Source organism: Periophthalmus magnuspinnatus, chromosome 1 (genome assembly GCF_009829125.3).
Source record: "Periophthalmus magnuspinnatus isolate fPerMag1 chromosome 1, fPerMag1.2.pri, whole genome shotgun sequence".
Taxonomy (NCBI): domain Eukaryota; kingdom Metazoa; phylum Chordata; class Actinopteri; order Gobiiformes; family Gobiidae; genus Periophthalmus; species Periophthalmus magnuspinnatus.
Window position 1 is genome coordinate 33,397,417 of NC_047126.1, and position 20,968 is coordinate 33,418,384.

The following is a 20,968-nucleotide window of genomic DNA, read 5'->3' on the forward strand; positions in this document are numbered from 1 at the left end:
ATCACGCTCCTCCAGGTGTCACTGTCGTTACCCACATGGGCGTTGAAGGCCCCCAGGACAACAACAGAGTCCCCAGTTGGTGCACTGTCTAGTACCCCTCCCAGGGACTCCAAGAAAGCCGGGTACTCTGCACTGCTGTTTGGCCCGTAGGCCGACACAACAGTGAGAGACCTGTCCCTGACCTGAAGGCGCAGGGACGCGACCCTCTCGTTCACCGGGGTGAACCCCAACATGAAGCGGCTGAGCTGTGGGGCAATGAGCAAGCCCACACCAACTCGCCGCCTCTCCCCGCGGGCAACGCCAGAGAAATGGAGATTCCAGCCCCTCTCAACAAGTTGGGTTCCAGAGCCCAAACTGTGCGTGGAGGCGAGGCCGACTATATCTAGTCGGTAACGCTCAACCTCCCGCACAAGCTCCGGCTCCTTCCCCCCCAGCGAGGTGACATTCCATGTCCCCAGAGCTAGTCTCCATGTCCAGAGATCCGGTCGTCGAGGCCCCTGCCTTCGACTGCCGCCCAGCTCTTCAAGCACCGGCCCCTTACGGATCCTTTGGTAGGTCTACATGAGGACGGCCCCACGTCACTCCCCGTGGGGAAAAGGCCCGGCCACCAGGCGCTCGCTGTCGAGCACCCACCCCAGGCCTGGCTCCAGGGTGGGGCCCCGGTAACGCCAGTCCGGGCGACGTAGCTTGCCTTATTTTTACACTCTTCATAAGGGGCTTCTGAACCGCTCTTCGTCTGAATATATATATATATATATATATATATATATATATATATATATATATATATATATATATATATATATATGAACATTAATAAAAGACCAATCGATGCTTCTTTCTCAAAGCTGTCAATAAACCTGTTGCTAAGTGTCTGTCCCCTGACAAACCAGCGGTTAGTTCACCATTAGTTACCTTTGATTGTTTTGAAAATGTTATATTCACTAAAAACAACATATCAAGTTGTTTTATAAGTTTCACTTTTGTCTTTTTAACGCTCCAAGTCTCACTCCTGCTCCCTGTGCTAAGTCACTGCTTGTGCTGTTATGTACAGTTTTGTATCATCATTCATGGAGAATTGTCGTGTAGGAGCATGGGTGACGTAAGCTTTTGAGCTCAGCATTGCACAGAATCGTACAGCTAACCGTAAGGAGGGTTCAAATCCGGCCCAGGAGAGATCGCAACATTACTCTAACACGCGTGGACGATATGTAATATTTCTTCAGTCATGTTTTTGATGAGGTAACAACATTATAACATTTTAGAAAGCTCCAAAAACTATTTTGCATAATATCCATTTTAACATGAACATTAATGAGTTACTTTCCACCCCTGATTTTTGGCACAGCTCATACCTGAATAAGGAAGTCTTTGGCAGTCATCAGATCTCTCAGAAGAGCATGGAACTGGTGCAGTCCTGGGTCCACACTGAGCTGTCTTTGAGAACTCAGGATCAGCTCTGTTTCAAACGTGAGGGACTGAGTCTGAGACACAACAGAGGTTTGAAAACTACATTAGATTTACCTCAACTTCATGAAAACATTTACGTTTGAGAGACTGAGGGTGCCCTGTACTGCTGATGAATCACTATGGAATCAAAACTGCATTTTGAATGGTGTTAATTGGTCTTGTGATGTCATGAAGTGGAAGTTGTCGTTGTGTCGTTGGACAAGACACTTAATCCACCTTGCCCTCAGTGTCTGCGTACACTGGTGTGTGAATGGGTGAGTGGTTCCTTGTTGTTGTGCTTTGAGTGCCTTGAAGGTGGAAAAGTGCTATAGAAAAATGGACGAGGCTCCCTCCACGAGACCGAGGCAGAATATGGGCCGAAGATGCTCTTCTTCACAAAGGCACCATGATGAGAAGCTGGAGGTCATTACAGCTCCTGAAAAGACAGAGGAAGAGCAGAGAACCCCCAGCATCACCGGGCTCAGATCCACACCACTGCCCCTGAAGCCATGGAGCGGAGCACAGAGGAGAAAGCAGAGCCCAGAAGGATGTGCAAGAAGCTCAGAGAGACACTGGGCAGATATATCTCATGTAGAGGCTCTGTGCAGCAGGAACCCTCTGATGGAGCAGAGAGTGAAGAGGAGCAGCCAAGAGCCAGAACACTCCCATTCAGACTGTGTCCCTGCTGTGGCGAGGCCCTGAAAAACTCCAGTGCTGCTTCTAAAAGCCTCACTCCTGGCTCTGCTTCAGGCAGGTCAGTGGCACTGACAAAAAGCTCCAGCTTCAGCGTCCAAGCTGCCACAGCGGAGATGAGGGAAATCCTGCTGGCCAAGGCCATGTAGCTGAGCGGAGAGGAGGAGAGCTACAAGAGCCTCAGAGCAGTCTCCGCCATCGTCACCTCCATCACAGACGAGCTCAGCCGCATTGACTCTGAGACCAGACGGTCTTCCATTTTGGCAGACAGGCAGGCAGGACAGCTTCTGCATGTCTGACATATATATATATATATATATATATATATATATATATATATATATATATATATATATATATATATATATATATATATATATATCATATCTTTTTTTCTTCAACTGAATAGAAAACATAAACAAAGCATTTGATTTTTGTCTTGATGGAAGATGGGAGGGACTTGACAAGTTTCCTTCTTCCCACTCTCTTTTGAACTTGTATAAGAACAGATTGTGAGATGTGCTTTAGGTGTACCTGTGCTCAAAATAATTTTTTTACGTGGGCCAGTCAGAGTACTGTATTCTGAATACTTAGAATAATTTAACTTAAATGAAAAAATACTACATAGAATTACAAACTGCTTATTTTGTTGCCTTGTTTGTGATGCAGTAATCTACGTCCAACTAGCAAAGGAAAATTGCAAAGTTGTCTATTTTTCTTTGTCACTCATAACTTCAAAGCCAAAATGACATGAAGAAGTACTGTTATGTATTCCTTTAAATTTTGGAAAGTAATTGTATTCTGAATACCACCAAATTAAAGAGTAACTGTACTGGAATACAGTTATTCAAAATTAATATTCTGAATACGTATTTTCAGTAGATTAATTATTCAGTTCTTTCCTAACATTGAATATTTATGACATCACACTAAGAACAATTCTGTCCAAAAGTTAGTCACAATTTACACAAGAAACACATTGTCCAATACTTTAACATATTTCCAAACAAAATAAAGGTGCTGTGTTATATTTTTATCTCTCAAAAATGTTTTGAGTTTGAGTTGAGTTTTGGCTCAGGTTCTGGTAACACATGCTTGCTAAGTATCAGTTAAGGAATTCCCTAGTGTGATGTCATGATTTCCAACCAGGAAGTAAAATTTGAAACCTATATATGGCCAAACTGGAAAAAAACATTTTTCTTGACTGCATTTTAGTAAAACCTGTCATAGGCGCTTTAATCTCGGAGCTCTAGTAGTGTAGAGAGTGAGTCACCTGCAGGACATTGTAGCTGAAGCGTGCAACATCTTGTTGGATGGCTGTGATCACTGTCTCCACAGTCATGTAGTCCACTAGCCGCACAAAAGAGTCCCATTTGCTCAGGAGGTGTTCAGCTCTGCGCAGCTCCCTCCTCAGCTCCTGTTGGTGCCTCCGGTGCAGGTGCATGGGCCCACAGAAGTGTTTTGCCTCCTGGGACAGTTTTAAGTGATGCTGCAGCTGACAGAGCAACCTATGGCTCTCAGTCTGCACCTGGAAACCGCATAAGCTCAAGTTAAAACTGGGGAACCTGATAGTACCGTGACAATACTAAGATTTCAAACTTAATTTTGATACTAAGGAACAGACTTAATATAAACACCACGATGATAATAAAAAAAAAATCTTTCTTTAGAGTATAAAATGCGCTTTTCAATATTAAACAGTCGCACTTTCTTTTCTATTCCCATGTGTCCTTATATCTGTGTAATCCCTCAGTGTCCAGGTAGGGGCCACAGTGGTCCATGGGCGTATACTAGTCTGTGTGTCTTATACTTGTTCTGATGCAGCTCAAGATCATTTCATAAATTGTCAGGACAAGTTCATTTCTGTCCTGCAGATGTGACTCTTTTAGTATCGATACCAGCTCAAATGAGTATCTAGTTTCGATACTACTTTTAGCATCCAATTTTTGATACTTTTGACAACCCTAGTACCTGAATTTCAAACTGTGAAAGCAGGAAGTATGTATAAATCTAGTATTTACATTCAGGAGTATTTTGTTGTTGTTGTTGCTTATTTTCCCGCTACAGCTTTAGAACAGTCAGCTTTCATGTAGTGACTCGCATGGCTTTCTTACAAGTTTGCAAATTGTTTAATAGTTAAAGTGGGTAGTTCTGTTGTACTTTGTGTAGTAGTAATTTTTTTTCACAAAGGTCTGTTCGTGCAATATATTTCCTAATCCTGAGAAAAAAATTGTGGAATTCAGCTTTAAAGAGGAGGCATTATTCATATACGACTTTTTGAAGCTTTCTACCATGTTGTAACTTTTATTCCCCCGTCAAAAACCATGCGTCTTGTCTAAGACTCCCCCCACAAGCCTGCTATGATGGAACTTTAAGTATATTCATGTTGTGAAGAAAATATTCTTACCATATGTCTTTGAGTAAATCCAGAGACCCAGACTAGACATTAACATGTGTGAACGCACTGCCCTATCCTCCAGGAAACCCTTAGTTGTCTTATCCTCAGGTGTAAAAGTTCATTATCTTATGGATGTAAAACAAAAGTCACTCTGCTTTGAAATGTATGTAGCTTTGTCATTCTGGTATAAATACTCAGAGCTCAGATGCTCGGGAGAAGACTGAGTGTAAATTCCCAAAACACGAGGATCTTATTCAGAGAAGTTTTTTTTATTCAGCTGCCATGTTCACATACAGGTAAAACAGTAAAAACTACACCTTGTGCGGGATATCGCGATAGAACATCAGCTAGCATGGGAATTTAACACTGAGGACCAGATGCTCTAGGAGAGAGACTCAGAGAGACTTGGGACACCGGAAGGCTACGAGTCTCTGGGCAGAACAGGCCTGGGCCTGCCTGTCTGTATCTGCTCTAACCAACAATACAACTTTCTTTTTTTTGTATTTCAAACCTCACTGAACTTCGCAAATGGATTAATATTTATAGTATTTTTACACACTACAATACATAACCAGGAAGCTCTCTGCAGCACACCCCGTTTCTCTGCAGCACACCCCGTGCTCTCACCACACAGCCGCTCCCTGTCCTGAGTGTCAACAACAAAACTGAAACTAATTAAACTTTTATAAATGCTGTGTTCAACTAATATAGCATTTTCAAACCAACAAAGTGTAACATGGTGATCGAAATATGTTATGTGTTAACAGTTAATACCCCATAGAAATTTAATACCCTTATCACACTTTGACAAAACTTTACAAAGACGTGTGGGTCTGGAACCATATCTTGTCTCTCCAATTTCAGTTGGGGGTGATTGACACATGGTCCATTTGGCTCAAAACAAAGATGGCGGTTTATGAGTAAAAAAGGGAAAAATGACACATTGTACTGAGAATGCAGAAATCTGCAGAATGAACAATCGAAGCACCAAACTGTTATTTATCTCTAGTCAAGGAGGTTATATATTTTGTTGGATGAATTTGAATGATACGAAAAATTGAGAAGAGATGTCTTCCGCATGAAGATACAAATTAGCAGTTGTGGTTGGACCATCCCAAGTTAGGATGGAGGTTTTTAATGCTCGATGGTAAGTAATACCCCATTTTTAAAGGGTATTTTACTTCTATGAGGTATTAACTGTAACATAACTGTAACACATACCATATTTAGATCACCATGTTCCCTTTTATTGTTTTGAAAATGCTATATTCGCCTATAACAAAATATTAACATGTTTTACAAGTTTCATTTCGTTTTGTTTTTGACGCTCTCAGTCTCCCTTCCCTTTGCTCTCTATGCTAAGTCCCTCCCCCCTCAGAGTGCTATCACAACACAATCAGCGTGAATCCCACTAATGAAATTACTGCACATCACATCAGGTTCTTCAAGTTGCATAGTTTTGTATCATGTTTTTATAAATTTTATGGTGAATAGTAGGAGCATGGGTGACATAGCCTTGTGGGCGGGCCATTGCACAGAATCTTACTTTAATCATAAGGAGGATTCATACAAGGCCCGGCACAGATCGCTACAATACTGAAACATGCATGGATGACATCTAAAAACTCTTCAGGCATGTTTTTGATGAGGGAACAAAGTTATAGAAAGCTAATGATTTTTCTTCATACCCTCTTTTTAAGGACACAAAATGTGTTCATGTAGAGCAGGTAGTATTAACAAAAATGAATGTCCAACTATGAGCAGTTTGGAATGTTATGATATAACATGGGTGAAGTGGAGATTTTGTGATGTACCATTTTGAGGACATCTCTGCAGTATTGGAATAAAATCCCTAGTGTACGCTGAAAGTGTTCCCTCTGATTCTGCACAGCGTTGCAGAATTCCATCAGTTTGTATGAGCCGCACTGTGGCAGCCAAGGTGAGGCTTGGACCTCCTGCTGGACCCTGCAATGACAATTTTACACTATTGGTTATTTATGCACAGGGTACAGGAAACAGACACTAAATCAACTTATACGAGCTTTCAAAGAAGACCTGTTGTGTTTGTGTCTGCTAAGATGTCTGTGTAATCCCTTAGTCGTCTAGGTATGATCCAAAGTAAAAGAAAAAGTCTGTCAACGGGACAAAAAGTTGTAGGAGTGAAGACGTTTCGCTGCTCATTCAAGCCCTCACTATTTTCAAATGAGTGGTTAGTGGCTTTGAGATAGAGATGTGAGGCAGACTGGGGTCCTGCGGAACTCTCGTGACTGTCTGAAATTATCTGAATTTGACAGTATGAAATTCCAGTCTATTTCAAACCTATAAACACTAAAACAGGTTCACCCAAAGGACAAAACCTGAGTCCACAAACAAAGCAATGTAGTCTACTCCATTCAGTGTAGTGAAGAGTGCAGTGAGCGTTAAACAGCCACTCCATAAGAGAATGTATCAACACTGTTGCGAGAGTTCCTCTGGACCCCAGTCTGCTGTACATATCCATCTCAAAGACACTAAGCACTCCTTTGAAGATAGTGAGGTGAAGATCTTAGCCAAAGAAAATAAATTGTTTGAGAGGGAGTTAAAGAAGCAATTTTTGCTAGGAAAGACAATCCTTCCTTGAATGGGAATGGGCCTTGGACATCATCTGTCTCCTATTCATAATTCCATCCTCAGACCTAAATCAAGACAAAGAAAACAATAGGGCTAACTACTATGCTCATAGGTGTGACGCCAACCATTAAGGCCTTAATGATTATGCTAAGTATGACTCAGGCACAGTTCACACTTAGTGTAGCTCATTAGACTGAGCCAACAAACAGAAACTGTAAATCAGAGGTGTCCAAACTTTTTGCAAAGAGGGTCAGATTTGGTGAGGTGAAAATGTGTGCGGGCCGACCATTCTGCCTGATCATTCTTTGAACCATAAATATTAAATGCAAATGAACCAATACATTTTTTTTTTTTTTTATTGCAAATGGATTTCACCTTTAAAAAACAAAATGAATGATACACAGATTTTAAATATGAAAAACTGAACTTTTAAAATGTGGTTTTGATAATCACAATAAATTCACTCAGATTTTAGAATCCATTCCCCTCAGAAGGATAATAAATAACTTGCTTGCACTAATGTGAAGGTGAAACTGAGAAACTGAGGCCCAGTCTGCCTCAAAGACAGTGATTTTCATGCGCAAAATGTCACACAGGTGAGTGTCAGTTAGTCTTGTCCTCACACGATTCTTGTTAAAGTTCATAACCAAGAATGTCTTCTCAAACAAATACGTCAACCCAAACAAATTCAGCATTTCTCAAATTTCTTTAAACCTGTCTTTATCCAGTTAGTGATAAAAGTCAACGAGAGCACGATATAGATATAACGCAATGTCCATCAGTGATATTGCCACATCTGAAGAAGCGGCTCGGATAAGCAGTGAAACATCTTGATTCCTACAACTTTTTGTCCAGTTGATGGATTTGAATTTTTCTTTCACTTGTGTCTGCTCTTTAGTTGTAATCTATGACACCAGTGGATCATTATGTTATAATTCGGCTATTTTAATTTGCAATATTCATCTAAATGGCTTGATAAAAAAAACAAGTCCGCTGACTTCTGGGTTAGAAAACAGCTGTGCCCAATGTGAGCAGACATCACCATAACCATCATCACAGCAAAGAGCCGTGCAATTGTCAGCACCTTCGATGATAGATGCACATTACGCTAGTGAGTCGCGGACTGTTTTTCATTAGTACCAAAATGACGATGTGATGCTGCTGAATCCAACATGTATCACTGATTGAGAGAAAAAAATGGAGAACGAAGTAAATAGCAGTGGATGTATGCCGTGGCGGTAAAAACGAGAGTTGAAGAGCACACTGTGTCTTCATTGAACCCAGATAACATGTACATGTCTGTATATTCTAAGCTAATCATTAAGAGAATGTGACGTGTGCTACTAGTATATAGAGCCCACTCTGGAGATGTCAAATGGGGAGATCGTGTCGAATCAGTATGAATCATGCCTGTGCCGAAATAAAAGAACCTAGTTTATGGATCTACTTGAGCCTACTGGATTTTTATTTGCGGTGTGCCTCCGGGAAAAGCTCACAGTTTGGTGACCCCTGATGTGATACTGTGAATCCTAGAGGCACAGGCGAATCATCTCCTCCGCAGAATGCCAGAGAAAGACATCGCAAAAACGAGCTCTCCAGAAAGACGGCACGACAGAGGCCTTTTTCTTAGAATTTCTGTCAATTGGTTTAATGCTAAATTAATGTGATGTGCTCTTGGGACATTCTGTGCAATTAATTGTTATAACTTTAATACTATATAAAATTTGTAATTATTTCCGTGTTTATGGCTTAGCACGAAGAGAGGAAAACAGCACTAGAATTAATAATAAGTAGCAAGTTTACACTTAGATCAGGTAAAGTGTGATTAGAAACAAAGTTAATCATTTCCGTGTTTATGGCTTAGCACGAAGAGAGAAAAAAAGCACTGGAATTAATAATAAGTAGCAAGTTTACACTTTGATCGGGTAAAGTGTGATTAGAAACAAAGTTAATCATTTCCGTGTTTATGACTTAGCACGAAGAGAGAAAAAAAGCAAGTTTTATAAAAAATACACTTAGTGGTTAAACTTTACACTAAAAAGAAAACAAAACTTTTAATCAAGTTTACATAAAAATGTGGTACCCAAAAAACTATATGTAACGCTAGCAGCAATTTTTATCAACATGATAAGATCTCAAGGAAACGAACCTGTCCAAATGAGGTACACCCAGAATGGACATGAATTATCTTACCATTGTAAAATTGATCAAGGGTCAATAATTCAGATTGGCATTATATACAAGCCCTGTAACACAGAAGCATTAATAGATGGAATTGGCTTAACAGATTTAACTAAACCGCAGCCTATTTACCTCGGTATGACATGAATTAATACTAGTGAAAATACTCTGTTTGACGTCCAAATGATAAAAAGTAAAATTGGCACTCTTATGGAAAAGGTTACGCTTACTGTTGGAGCAGTTTCCGAAACAAAATACACACAAGAAACAAAATTAGAGGCTATAATTAAAAAACTAAAGAATGAAATGGTGAGAGAAATTATTGAAAAAGCCAGAAATATAAGCAAAAAAACAGTGTCCGTCAAATTTAGCAAATATCACTAAAATATTAAAAGATCTAAAAGAAGAAGGCAAGTGTTATTTACACTTTGGCTGCATTTATTGCTATCTTTTAAACTTTAGGATCCATATTGGTCATGGCTATATTGTTGTGTTTGCGTTTGGCAGGGAACGCTAAGGTCATGACCTTAAATCCTCCTGTTTCAGCTTCTAGCTCAAGTTGGGATGTTGAAACACAAAATAGAGAAGACAGTTGAAATGATTAAATTAGGATAAAATTGGATGGCATTTATTAGTGACTGTATCTTTTTTGGCCAGATGGGGTATAGTTATTATAGAGTGTTATTCATAGTCGTATAAAGTATATAAATATATATTTAGTATAAATAAATTGACTAAATAAATAAGAATTTAGAAAACAGTTGATATCATTAGATGTTATTAGAAGATATAGATAAATGCTTAATAAATGTGAAATAAAACTGTTATTAAGAAAATACTAAGCTTGTTAAATTTATAAAAATAAATAATAATGAATAAATAAAATTAAGAAAATATTAAGATTGTTAATAAAAAAATTAAACAAATAAAATAAATAATATCAATTAAGAACTATAATAAGGCAATGCTGGCTCCTAGATAGATTTCGCACGCTAAGTAAACTGTTTATTAAATAGTGACTTATTCTATAAAAATCATAGACTCTACGTCTTGAATACAATCAAAGCAATATCCAAATTATTATACAGCAGCTGAGAAGGTAATTTAACAAAATACTAAAATGTCACAATGTCCCAATTAAATCACATTAAATCAATTAATAGAGTTCTGGAAAAATAAGGCACTTCACAAAGAAACAGATTCCAAAGAAGGCCCAAGAAACCCAGTCCATCATTCAAGGCATTATTAAAAAATATGTCAAAAAAGGAATGATACAAGGTGGAAAAGATGCAATTGCCCCCACAGAAGAGCAATGGAAAAACATCAAAAACTACTACAAGGAGAAGATCAAGCAGTGTCAATTAAAGCCTACCCGAAATGTTATAAGAAGAAAGATGGACGGATTAAAAATGTAAAAGTACGAGAATGAGATGAGAATGGCCAAGAGGATGTACCAATGGGCAAAGGAGGTGAAAGAAGTGAGAGAACTGTCTTCCATCCTAGTTCGCAAGCCAAAGGAGAAGAGGGTGATCTTAAAGGAAGAACTTCTGAGAGAACCTGCTGTGGGAATAGATCCAACTCTTGAAGAAATAACTAGCAGTAAAACATCAAAGAAAAGCAAAGGTCACGAAGCTGGAATAAAGACAACACAGATGCTGATGTTGACATCCTGGTACTGCATTCCACTTCCAGACAGTGATGGGATGACTCTTCAGGTGGCCTACAACATGGAGGCCCCAAAGCTATGCTGTTTGAGTTCAAGTACCCCGCTGTCCTGTCCTCTCTGTAAAGCTTCACTGATAATATACTGATAAGCAATGTGCTGGAGTGGAGAGACACTATTGTGGCCAGAATCAATGAGGCCTACAATGCTGACATTAACTACGACGTCCAGCTCAGCCAGCTCTTCATCTTTTTCCGCAACTTCATTGTTGAGTTCCAGAAAAATGTCCAAGCTTTCCTGGATGCTGCCATCAAAGTGCTCAGGGAGACCCAGTTCCGTCTTCCTGGCTCTGAGGAGATGACCACCCTGCCTGTTGTTCTGAAGGATCTGACCACCAGCATTGCTACTGTTCTTTGCACCACCATCCAAGTTGTCTATGACAACATGGAGTACTACTACAATGCTTTTGTGGACACCTTTAGCACTGTGGAGCTGCGCATGCCAATCGGACATGTGATGACCGTTGGTCAAATCATCGACAATGTCGAAATAACTGGCAAAGGCATCTCTGACCAAATGGGGACTTCGTGAACAACATGGAGAGCCTGGATACTACGCTGGTCAAGATCAGCGAGACCCTGAAAGCGGTTGTAGACAAAACTCAAGAGTTTGTCGATTCCATCAAGTCTGACTATCTGGATGGTCTTTTGGCCAATGTGAACGCAGCATACAGATGAGTGGTGACCGCTGTGAAGGACATTGCAGACCGAGTGTCCACCCTGGATATGGAATGGCTGAACCCTGTCTTTGAGTGTCTGAGGAGGCTCAGAGATATGTGAAAGCCAGCAATGGCTGCCTGGAGATTGAGCTGTCCCTCCCTTGCTTCAGTGAGGAGCCCAAACAAACATTACTACCAACTCACACAAAGAAGGAGACTGAAGAACAGGAAAAAGTTGGGACTAACTACTGTGAAGTTGCAATTGCAGAAATACCAAACTGAACTTAAAGAAGAAAGCAGTCAAACACCTAAGTGCTGATGTTTTTCCACAATTTGGGATTCCACAAGTCATAAGTCAAGGAATTGTGAACGAATAAATGCCACTGTCAAGAGAACACTTGTGAAGGATGAAGAAAGTCGACCAAATCCGGAGATCACTGGACACGGTGACCCTGAGGAGCAACCCCAACCACCTGCTACCACTAGGGCTCCGGAGAAGGGGGAGAAGAAGATGAAGGAAAAGGAAAGTAGATGAAGGAAAAGGAACATAGACGAAGGAAAAGGAGAGTATAGGCCATATTTTTTGAAAAATGTTTTGAAAATTTTCCATGTGTATTCTTGATTATGCTAATTATGCTAATTTCTGTTGTTCTAGTGTGTTGGTACATTCCCCTTATTCATTGAAGTATCGAGAATGGCCTCGGACAGCCAATAATCAAAACAACAAGCTACAATACAACCGAGCTGACAACCAATAATACAGGTAAGAGACAATGGGCACTGAAAAGAGTAAAGAGAGGGACACCAAAACTTGTAAAGTATTGTTATAAGGGACAAACTTGCAACATACTATTCAATCTACAGTATGTGAAGTGCTAGACTGTGTGTGTAGACTGAGATGTACCCGCTATAGATCATGCAATAAATGTACAAATTGTCTGTAAGGACACATGTCTGACAAAAATAATGTTTACAATGATAACGTTATAGAGATCGCCAGAGCACCAATGGACAATATAATAAAGAGAAAGATAATTTTGAAATTGACTTACAACAGAGAATTACTTTAACAAAAAATAGGAAAATTATGCTTCTTAGCAAATCAATTACTCAACGATGCAATCCTTTAATATTATTTATTAAACATCCTACATTTATGACTCTGGAATATTCCATAGGATTCCAGTGTTCCAAAATTGATACTGTACCCTGCATTAGAAAACTAAAGTTAAATTTTGAAGGCTACATCTGAACAACAATTTTGAACCTAATAAACCTGTTCCAGAAAATGATTTAATCAAAGCAATAAAAATGGAAACAAATTGAAACAAACAAAACTGAAACATGTAATGAATGAAAATACTTGGCTAAAATGGGTACAATATACTGCTCATACTTTAACTACGGACGATTGCATTGCATGTTCTGCAGCTAGACCACGATTAACAACTACATCAATACTATATTCTAATGAAAAAGACCTGACCTGTATACTTAACCTCTTCACTAAAAATCATTTGAGAAAACTGATGAATGCTCACTGATGAATGCTGATGAATCACTTACATAATAAATTACCAGTAGTAGCTTCAAAAGATGTACCATCTTGGACTATGGGAATGGCTACTTGTTTCTTTAAAGATGCAGTTATACATATAGACACAAGAAGTAATGAAATGGAAAGTTTTACTAACGATTTCTGTTATTAGACTTTATCTTCTGATAATTATAGAGAATTTGCTTTTAACTGAACACACTACTGCTTGTGCAGATATTTGGTGGTTATGTGCAAATTTACGTTTGTATGCCATTCTATCAAAAACATGGTCAGGTGTTTGTACAATAATTATGTTAATTATTCTATTCACTATAAGGTGTAGCAAATTCACTAAATTTAAAACAAATTAAATTGTCATACAGAGTTAACTCAAGAAATAATCATGCATTTAAGAGGTCGTTGTCTCATCAATCTAAACCCAAACCCAAAGGATTGCCCTAGATATGTTACTTGCCAAAGAATCATAAATATGTAGAAAGTTTGAAGCAGAATGCTGTACTTATATATTAAATAATACCTCTCCTGATGGGAGTATTACTAAGGATCTGAACCACCTTAAGTTTGTCCATGGAATTTGCTAAAAATTCTGGTGCATCTGAAAACACTTGGTCAAATTGGCTCTACAAAATGTTTACTATCTCGATCATAATTGGATGCTGTGTCATCCCATGTCTCCGATCTCTTGTAGAACGATTGATTGCAACTGCCCTAACGGAAAAAGACCCCCCGTCACAAATTCTATTACTCTCTGTGAGGTCCCAACTCTCAGGTCCCGAATCAATTGACTAAGTTTGATAAAACTATGTAGATTGCTAAAAAGGTATATGAAAAACAAAAAAACAAATTCTGAATCCTAGTAAGTGCTCCTTGTTTTTTATTTGCTGTCTGAGAGTCATGTGTTGATTTATGTTTTATGTTAGCCTAAGGGCTGGGTTGTGTTATAATTGGGGTGACTAAAGCTAAAGCTAATATTTTACTCATTAGGGGAACCTTAAGTTGAATGCATTATTATGTAAAAGTAGCGTCTTGCTCTTTAATTTTGGTTTTGTGATCAAAAGGGGGGATTGTGAGATTAATATAAATGATATATTATACTTTGACCTGTATGTTTTGTGGGTGCCAGTGTGGCACGATGATGTCATGATGTACTTGGAACATACATGGACGTGGAAGTGTTATGCTATGCATTTTGTTCCAACACATGCAAGTTTCCCAAGAAAGATCAGATAAGAATATATGTTTTGCACACTGTGTCTTCATTGAACCCAGATAACATGTACATGTCTGTATATTCTAAGCTAATCATTAAGAGAATGTGACGTGTGCTACTAGTATATAGAGCCCACTCTGGAGATGTCAAATGGGGAGATCGTGTCGAATCAGTATGAATCATGCCTGTGCCGAAATAAAAGAACCTAGTTTATGGATCTACTTGAGCCTACTGGATTTTTATTTGCGGTGTGCCTCCGGGAAAAGCTGATAGCCGTCTTGATAATAACTGATTAAACATTACATACACAACAACATCACTCCAAATACAACTGTAAGAGGGTAAATGAGAACGGAAACAAGTATAACATGATTAAAAACTCTGAAGTCTAAACTCTGAAGTCAAATTTGCATAATAGGCCTGCTTGAACCATTTTAGCTTAATCAGAGTTGTATTTAGATGCAGTAGTGCAAGTTTGAGTAATTCTGTATTGTCCTGCATTGAATTTTCACCTATCACATATTCCCGCCCACAGCTCTGTAGTGACATGTATATTTCTTAAAAATTCTAACTCGAGGTCATTCACATAGGGTTGGAGACAAAAAAAATCTACAGGGAGATGCCACTATGTACAGGCAGGACCAGCAGCAAAGAATCACTTCTGTACTTTTAAACAGGATGTCACTTCACCGTCACTATTAAAAGAGCAATATACATTTTGCTGCATGTTTTGATAGAGAGATGGGTATTATTATTTAGCTTGGAATACTTTGAATGTATAGGATTCAACTCACTTTAAGAAAGCATTTTTCATTGTATTTGTGTGAGAAATCAAAGCACCTGTAATTAAATAAATGTAAGACACATGTGCTTAATAATGCAAATGTATGTAAGACTGACCTGGCCAACCCAAGCAGAGCCGATCTGTAGAGGGCGCTGTCTGTGAGCAGGAGACTCTGCAGGTGCTCACAGCTCTGGAGGAAGAGGCAGTGGCGGACATGATGTCTCCACCTGTCACACGCCACACAACATGAACCAGGACTAAAGCCCATACATTTATATTAAAAAATAATGATTGGAATGTTTAAAACCAGCTCTAAACCAGGTCTAAACAAAGACTAAGCTAGGACAAAAGCCAAACGTCTGTTGAAAATCCTAACCAGCAGAAAAATTTTCTCAGAAACAGGTTTAAACTTGGACTTAACTAGATCAAAACCTAAATCAAGACTAAACAAAAGACTAAACCTGGGGTAAACTTGAGGTGCGTTCATACTTGCACAAGCTCTGTGGAAATGCTCCAAAATGAGACAGAGTAGAGCAGAGCCAAGTGGGCCAGTTGGAACGGGGCTCACCTCAGATCTACACAAGATCTAAACCAGGTCTAAACTGGGTCTAAATGAGGTCTAAACTAGGACTAAACTGAAACTAAACTAGGTTTAAGCCAGGATTGCACCAGAACTAAAGCTCCATTTCCACCAGCTCTAGTTCGCCTGGTTGTTTTCCATTACTCTTTAGAATCTGGTACAACAGATTTAGTATCAGCTTGGCCTGGTTAGAACCCAGGCTAGTGGAAATACTCCAAACCAAGGTAGAGTAAAGAATGGCCAAGCAGAGCAGGTGGAAATGAGGCTTAACTCACCAAATCTAAAACAGGTCTAAACTAGGTCTGGACCAGGACAAAACCAAGACTAAACCAGAACTAAACCAGGTCTAAAGAGGGATTTCACCAAAACTAAAGCCTGGTTTCTGTCAGCCCTACTTGGCCTGGTTGTGTTTCCATTGCTATGTTGAATCTGGTACAACAGATTCAGTACCGGGTTGGCCTGGTTATGACATCGAGCTAGTGGAAATGCTCCAAGCTGAGGTAGAGTTCGACCAAGAAGAGCTGGGGGAAATGGGACTTAACTCAGGATTAAACCACAACTACATCAGGGCTAACCCTTCTGACACTCCTCACCAGCAAAAGGCCTTCCTGAGTTTGAAGAGCCTGAAAAATGGCATCTTGTGCAGGGCATTCCAGTAGACAGCCTCCCTGTACCACTGCGCCAGGCTGGTCATCCCTCCGTATCCACTCACAGTCACATGGAGCACACCGCCGTGGCAGAAGATATAGTGCTCCAACCCGGCCTTAGAGGGCGCCACCAAACGGAGGTCATATGGTCTGAAAAGATTAAAAAGCTGTCAGGGGCAGCTAGTTCATAATTAATTACACTAGTGTTAAAAGTCTGGTGGGCATGGCACTACATTACCCATGATCCACCTGTTATTATTATAGTTCCAGAAGGCCCCTGGCCCACGAGTTCAGTGCGTTATTACGGTGTTAGAAGCAGAGCCTCATGTTGTTCGCAGGTTATCCTGCCTAATCTTGTGTGGATGAGTACTTTGTGCATTCATACAAAGTAAGTATTGTTTGAAATTGGGTATGAATGTTGTATTTTGCCAGTTTAGTTACAAATGTGTAATTTTCATCATTTGATGGTATTGCTATTATACAGTGCAGTGCTCCATGTGCATTTACCTCATAACAACACTTCAATTGTGTTCCTCCACTGTCCATCATTTTGCAACAGCCAATATTCTACCTTGCATCTATCTGTAAATAGTGTACTCACTTATTTTGTACAGTTTAGCCCATTCGGCCATTTTTGACTCATGTTTTACGTATAAGTTAATTTATTGTGTTGGAGAGCCTGTAATAGCATGCCATTTTCTCTATTAATTTCACTGTATAGTTTATTGGTGTTTCTGGTGTTCCTAATGCAAATATACTTGTCTTTTCTTTTCAGATAACCACACACACACGCACACATACACACACAAACCCGCACATGCAACTACCTATATAATAATCATTTCCTTAATATCACCTGCTCTCTCCTCCTAAATAAACATCCCTGGACTGTGCAAGTGGAGTTTGCCTGTTCCGTCAAAGTTGAAGACAGATTGAAGACAGATCAGTAATCAGTGCATGCCAGACAGTACATACTGTGGATGTAGACTTATTTTGACCTCAAGAACTATATACATATATATATACTATATATAAATATATATATACACCAAAATTCCATCCAAAATGCAGAGACAATTTATGTGCAAGGAACATTCAGTTTAAATACAAATTTACCAAACAGTTGTCATTTATTTTTAACAGTCATCCATCTTTGAATCAGAACAATTTAAACAAATGGTTGCTAGGTAACGGTTATATAATTATTCCATGTAGGTCATATTTACTGTCCATGTCCAACCTGAAAATAAAATTATAAACTTGACCGAAAGAAAAAAATATAGAAAAAGTCAGGAGTCAAACTCTTTAATCACTAACTATAATGTGGTGATACCTGCGGACAGGCCCTGGCTCCTCTCGCAGGTAGAAGACTTGGGGGCCCCTGTGGTGTGCTCCTGCAGTGCTGAGCAGGTGCAGGACCTCCACCGCATTCACTGGACCACCAGAGATGTTGGGATTTCTGCAGCCCACCGGGCCTCTACAAGTCTGGCTCTCGCGAGGCTGCTCCGTCTGCTCTGGCTCTAGACCACTGGAACAATCAGACTAGTCATCGGCATGGTAGCCTATAGTGTCATCTGCATGGTAGCCTATACTAACCAACATTGAGCTCTGGCTGTAATATTCCACTGAAAAAATCTAATTTCTCGTAAACACTTAAAGTACAAATGAAAAAATAAATTCTGTCAACTGGACAAAAGTCATGAGAGCAGCTTGAGACCTTAATCTCCCAAACATCTCCATCTCAAAGTCACTAACCACTTCTTTGAAAATAGTATGCTTTTATTTGGACATTATTTATGCTTTGATTTGTTGTACTGTGATTTTAATGTCTTTTTTATTCTGTAAAGAACTTTTAATTACCTTGTCTATGAATTGTCCTTTCACGCACATTCACTAATGGGTACAGACTTGCTTTGATATTAGCCATTTCTATGTCACATATGCAAACTTTTGAAAACATGTTATAACCAAGTTAACTCCACGTGTGGGCATTTAGTCGCCCTGCAAGCAGCGTGTTCAGCAGTTTTGGATTTCTTTTTGATATTAAGTGCTATCCTTTGCTTTTGACAAGGCCAAATCGAATTTAACAAACAACACATTCAATTTACAAGACTTATCGCTTACCTGCGCTGTGTGACGGGGAGCTCTGTGCCCAATGCGGACGCTACCAGCTGAGGTCTTTGGGTCCATTTGGAGTCGTGGAGCGCTCTCCGGGGCCCCACCTGAGCGATGAGGCGGGGCAGCTGTATCACTGACACGGGAGAAAGGCCGCTGTGGTCCAGAGAGGACAGGTTGAAGACTGGCTGGGTTCCCAGGCCAGAGGGGCGTGGGCACAGCGGCGGCAGCGGTTGGGAGCGCGCTCGTGGTGACTTCTTTGGCTGCACTAAAGGCATTCTCACATAGACGTACTCAGTATGAACTCACACACGCGTCAGATTAGGCATTCTTTAGGAGAACGGAACATTCTGAGCCTCAAACGCACTTTTACAATTTGTGATAAAAAAAAAACCCAACAACTAACAACACAGCGACCGCTACCATGGTAACCAACACGCCCCCTCCTCCCCGTCTAATGTACGCATGCGCAGGTCACCAGAGGTCACAAGCTTTTTTTTATGTAACCGAGTAGGAAGGGACCCTAATTCAAATTTGCACATGTGGAGTTAAAAATGCACTTATTACTTTGATGGTGGTTAATGGTTATTTCCTGTTTGTGTATTATGTTTCGTCTGATTTTTATTTATTTTTTTATTTTTTTTTTTAAAACGGAAGTGCCCATTGCTCCCGTGCATTTTATTTTGGTAGCTTCACTTCCTCTCAGTAGAACGTTGGGGACTGCAGAGGGTAATTTCTGTTCGGTTGAAAATAATATATTTTCATAAAAAATGATTTAATGTTAGCAAAAATACAAGAATACATGTTGATCAGACAATGCTTTCACATTTAATGAATGTATTTTGAAGCACTAATTCTACATTTTTTGTCTATCGCAGGTATGTTTAATCTTATTTTTCTTTATGTAAAACGTTGTAAATTGTGCATTTGTCTCTCCAAAAAATTACTCCACTGCCACCACTGTAAATGTAAAATAATTTTATTGTTCAGACATAATTTAAATAATTGTGAGTCATCATGATTTGTATATCCTGTGTAATAACGTGGTAATAACACAGCCAGTATGTAACTGTAAGCCATGTAGGGGACTGCAGAAGGGAGCGAGTGTGCCTCGTGTGAAGACATACTAATATGAGTGTTATATGGCTGTCACAGGAATAAATCTGTGTGTGTCCTGTCTTTCGTATACGGCCAGACGATAGGTTTGCAACCGTTACACATGGTTTTATATGGCTTTAAAATATGAAAAGAATACCTGACAAAAGTAGATCTATCATTTACCAACAAGGGAATTTACAGCATAGGCGCCAATCCAGTAGGTGCGGAGGGACTAAAGAACTCACACAAATCTCAGACCACCCACGTGAATTTCCTCCTCAGTGCGCACAGTGAGCCAGAGAGTCTCTCCCCTCTCTCTGACAATTTCGGAAACCAGCTCTCACTCCCTCTCCCTAGCCCTTCACACTGTGATTGTTTTGAAGTCCCCTTCTGAGGTCCCTTCATCCCCGCGTACAGCACTCTGCTTTCAGACGCTCTCTACTCACTCCAACAACTTCTTCCTAAGGCCGACACTCTTGATGGTGCATCATTCCGTCACTTTCTGGGTTTTAGTATTAGTATTTGTGCTGTGCCCCTCCCCGAACCGCCACCTTAACGTGGTGGAGGGGTTTGAGCACCCGAATGATCCTGGGAGCTATGTTGTCGGGGGCTTCATTCCCCTGATAGGGTCACCCATGGCAAACAGGTCCTGGGAGACGGGTCTGACTAAGAGCGGTTCAGAAGCCCTACATGAAGAAGAAAAGAACAAGGCCAGTTACGTCGCCCGGACTGGTGTTACCGGGGCCCCACCCTGGAGCCAGGCCTGGGGTGGGTGCTCGGCAGCGAGCGCCTGGTGGCCGGGCCTTTCCCCACGGGGCCCGGTCAGGCCCAGCCCGAAGGAACGACGTGGGGCCGCCCTCCTGTGGACTCACCACCTGCGGGAGGAGCCATGTGGAGCGGGTGCAGAGAGATCCGGGCGGCAGTCGAAGGCGGGGACCTCGACGACCGGATCTCCGGACATGGAGACTAGCTCTGGGGACATGGAATGTCACCTCGCTAGGGGGGAAGGAGCCTGAGCTTGTGCGGGAGGTTGAGCGTTAGCGGCTAGATATAGCCGGCCTCACCTCCACGCACAGCTTGGGCTCTGGAACCCAACTTCTTGAGAGGGGTTGGACTCTCCATTTCTCTGGCGTTGCCCGCAGGGAGCGGCGGCGAGCTGGTGTGGGCTTGCTCATTGCCCCACAGCTCAGCCGCTGCGTGTTGGGGTTCACTCTGGTGAACGAGAGGGTCGCGTCCCTGCGCCTTCAGGTCGGGGACAGGTCTC

The 20,968-nt window shown here is 40.6% G+C and overlaps 1 protein-coding gene across 1 annotated transcript in view; it reads right to left on the reverse strand.

Annotated features, from left to right (window-relative positions):
• LOC117370472 (dynein heavy chain domain-containing protein 1-like) overlaps positions 1-18,884 on the reverse strand; it is a 75,072-nt gene extending 56,188 nt beyond the window's left edge. Inside the window, exons 1-8 of the mRNA XM_055221766.1 lie at positions 18,616-18,884; positions 17,825-18,019; positions 16,438-16,641; positions 15,381-15,491; positions 11,199-11,562; positions 3,416-3,670; positions 1,943-2,311; positions 1,356-1,484 (exon numbers count right to left, since the gene is read on the reverse strand). Coding sequence (XP_055077741.1) covers positions 1,356-1,484; positions 1,943-2,311; positions 3,416-3,670; positions 11,199-11,562; positions 15,381-15,491; positions 16,438-16,641; positions 17,825-18,019; positions 18,616-18,884 — 1,896 coding nt within the window. The remainder of the gene's footprint in view (positions 1-1,355; positions 1,485-1,942; positions 2,312-3,415; positions 3,671-11,198; positions 11,563-15,380; positions 15,492-16,437; positions 16,642-17,824; positions 18,020-18,615) is intronic.
• Positions 18,885-20,968: the final 2,084 nt, after the last annotated feature.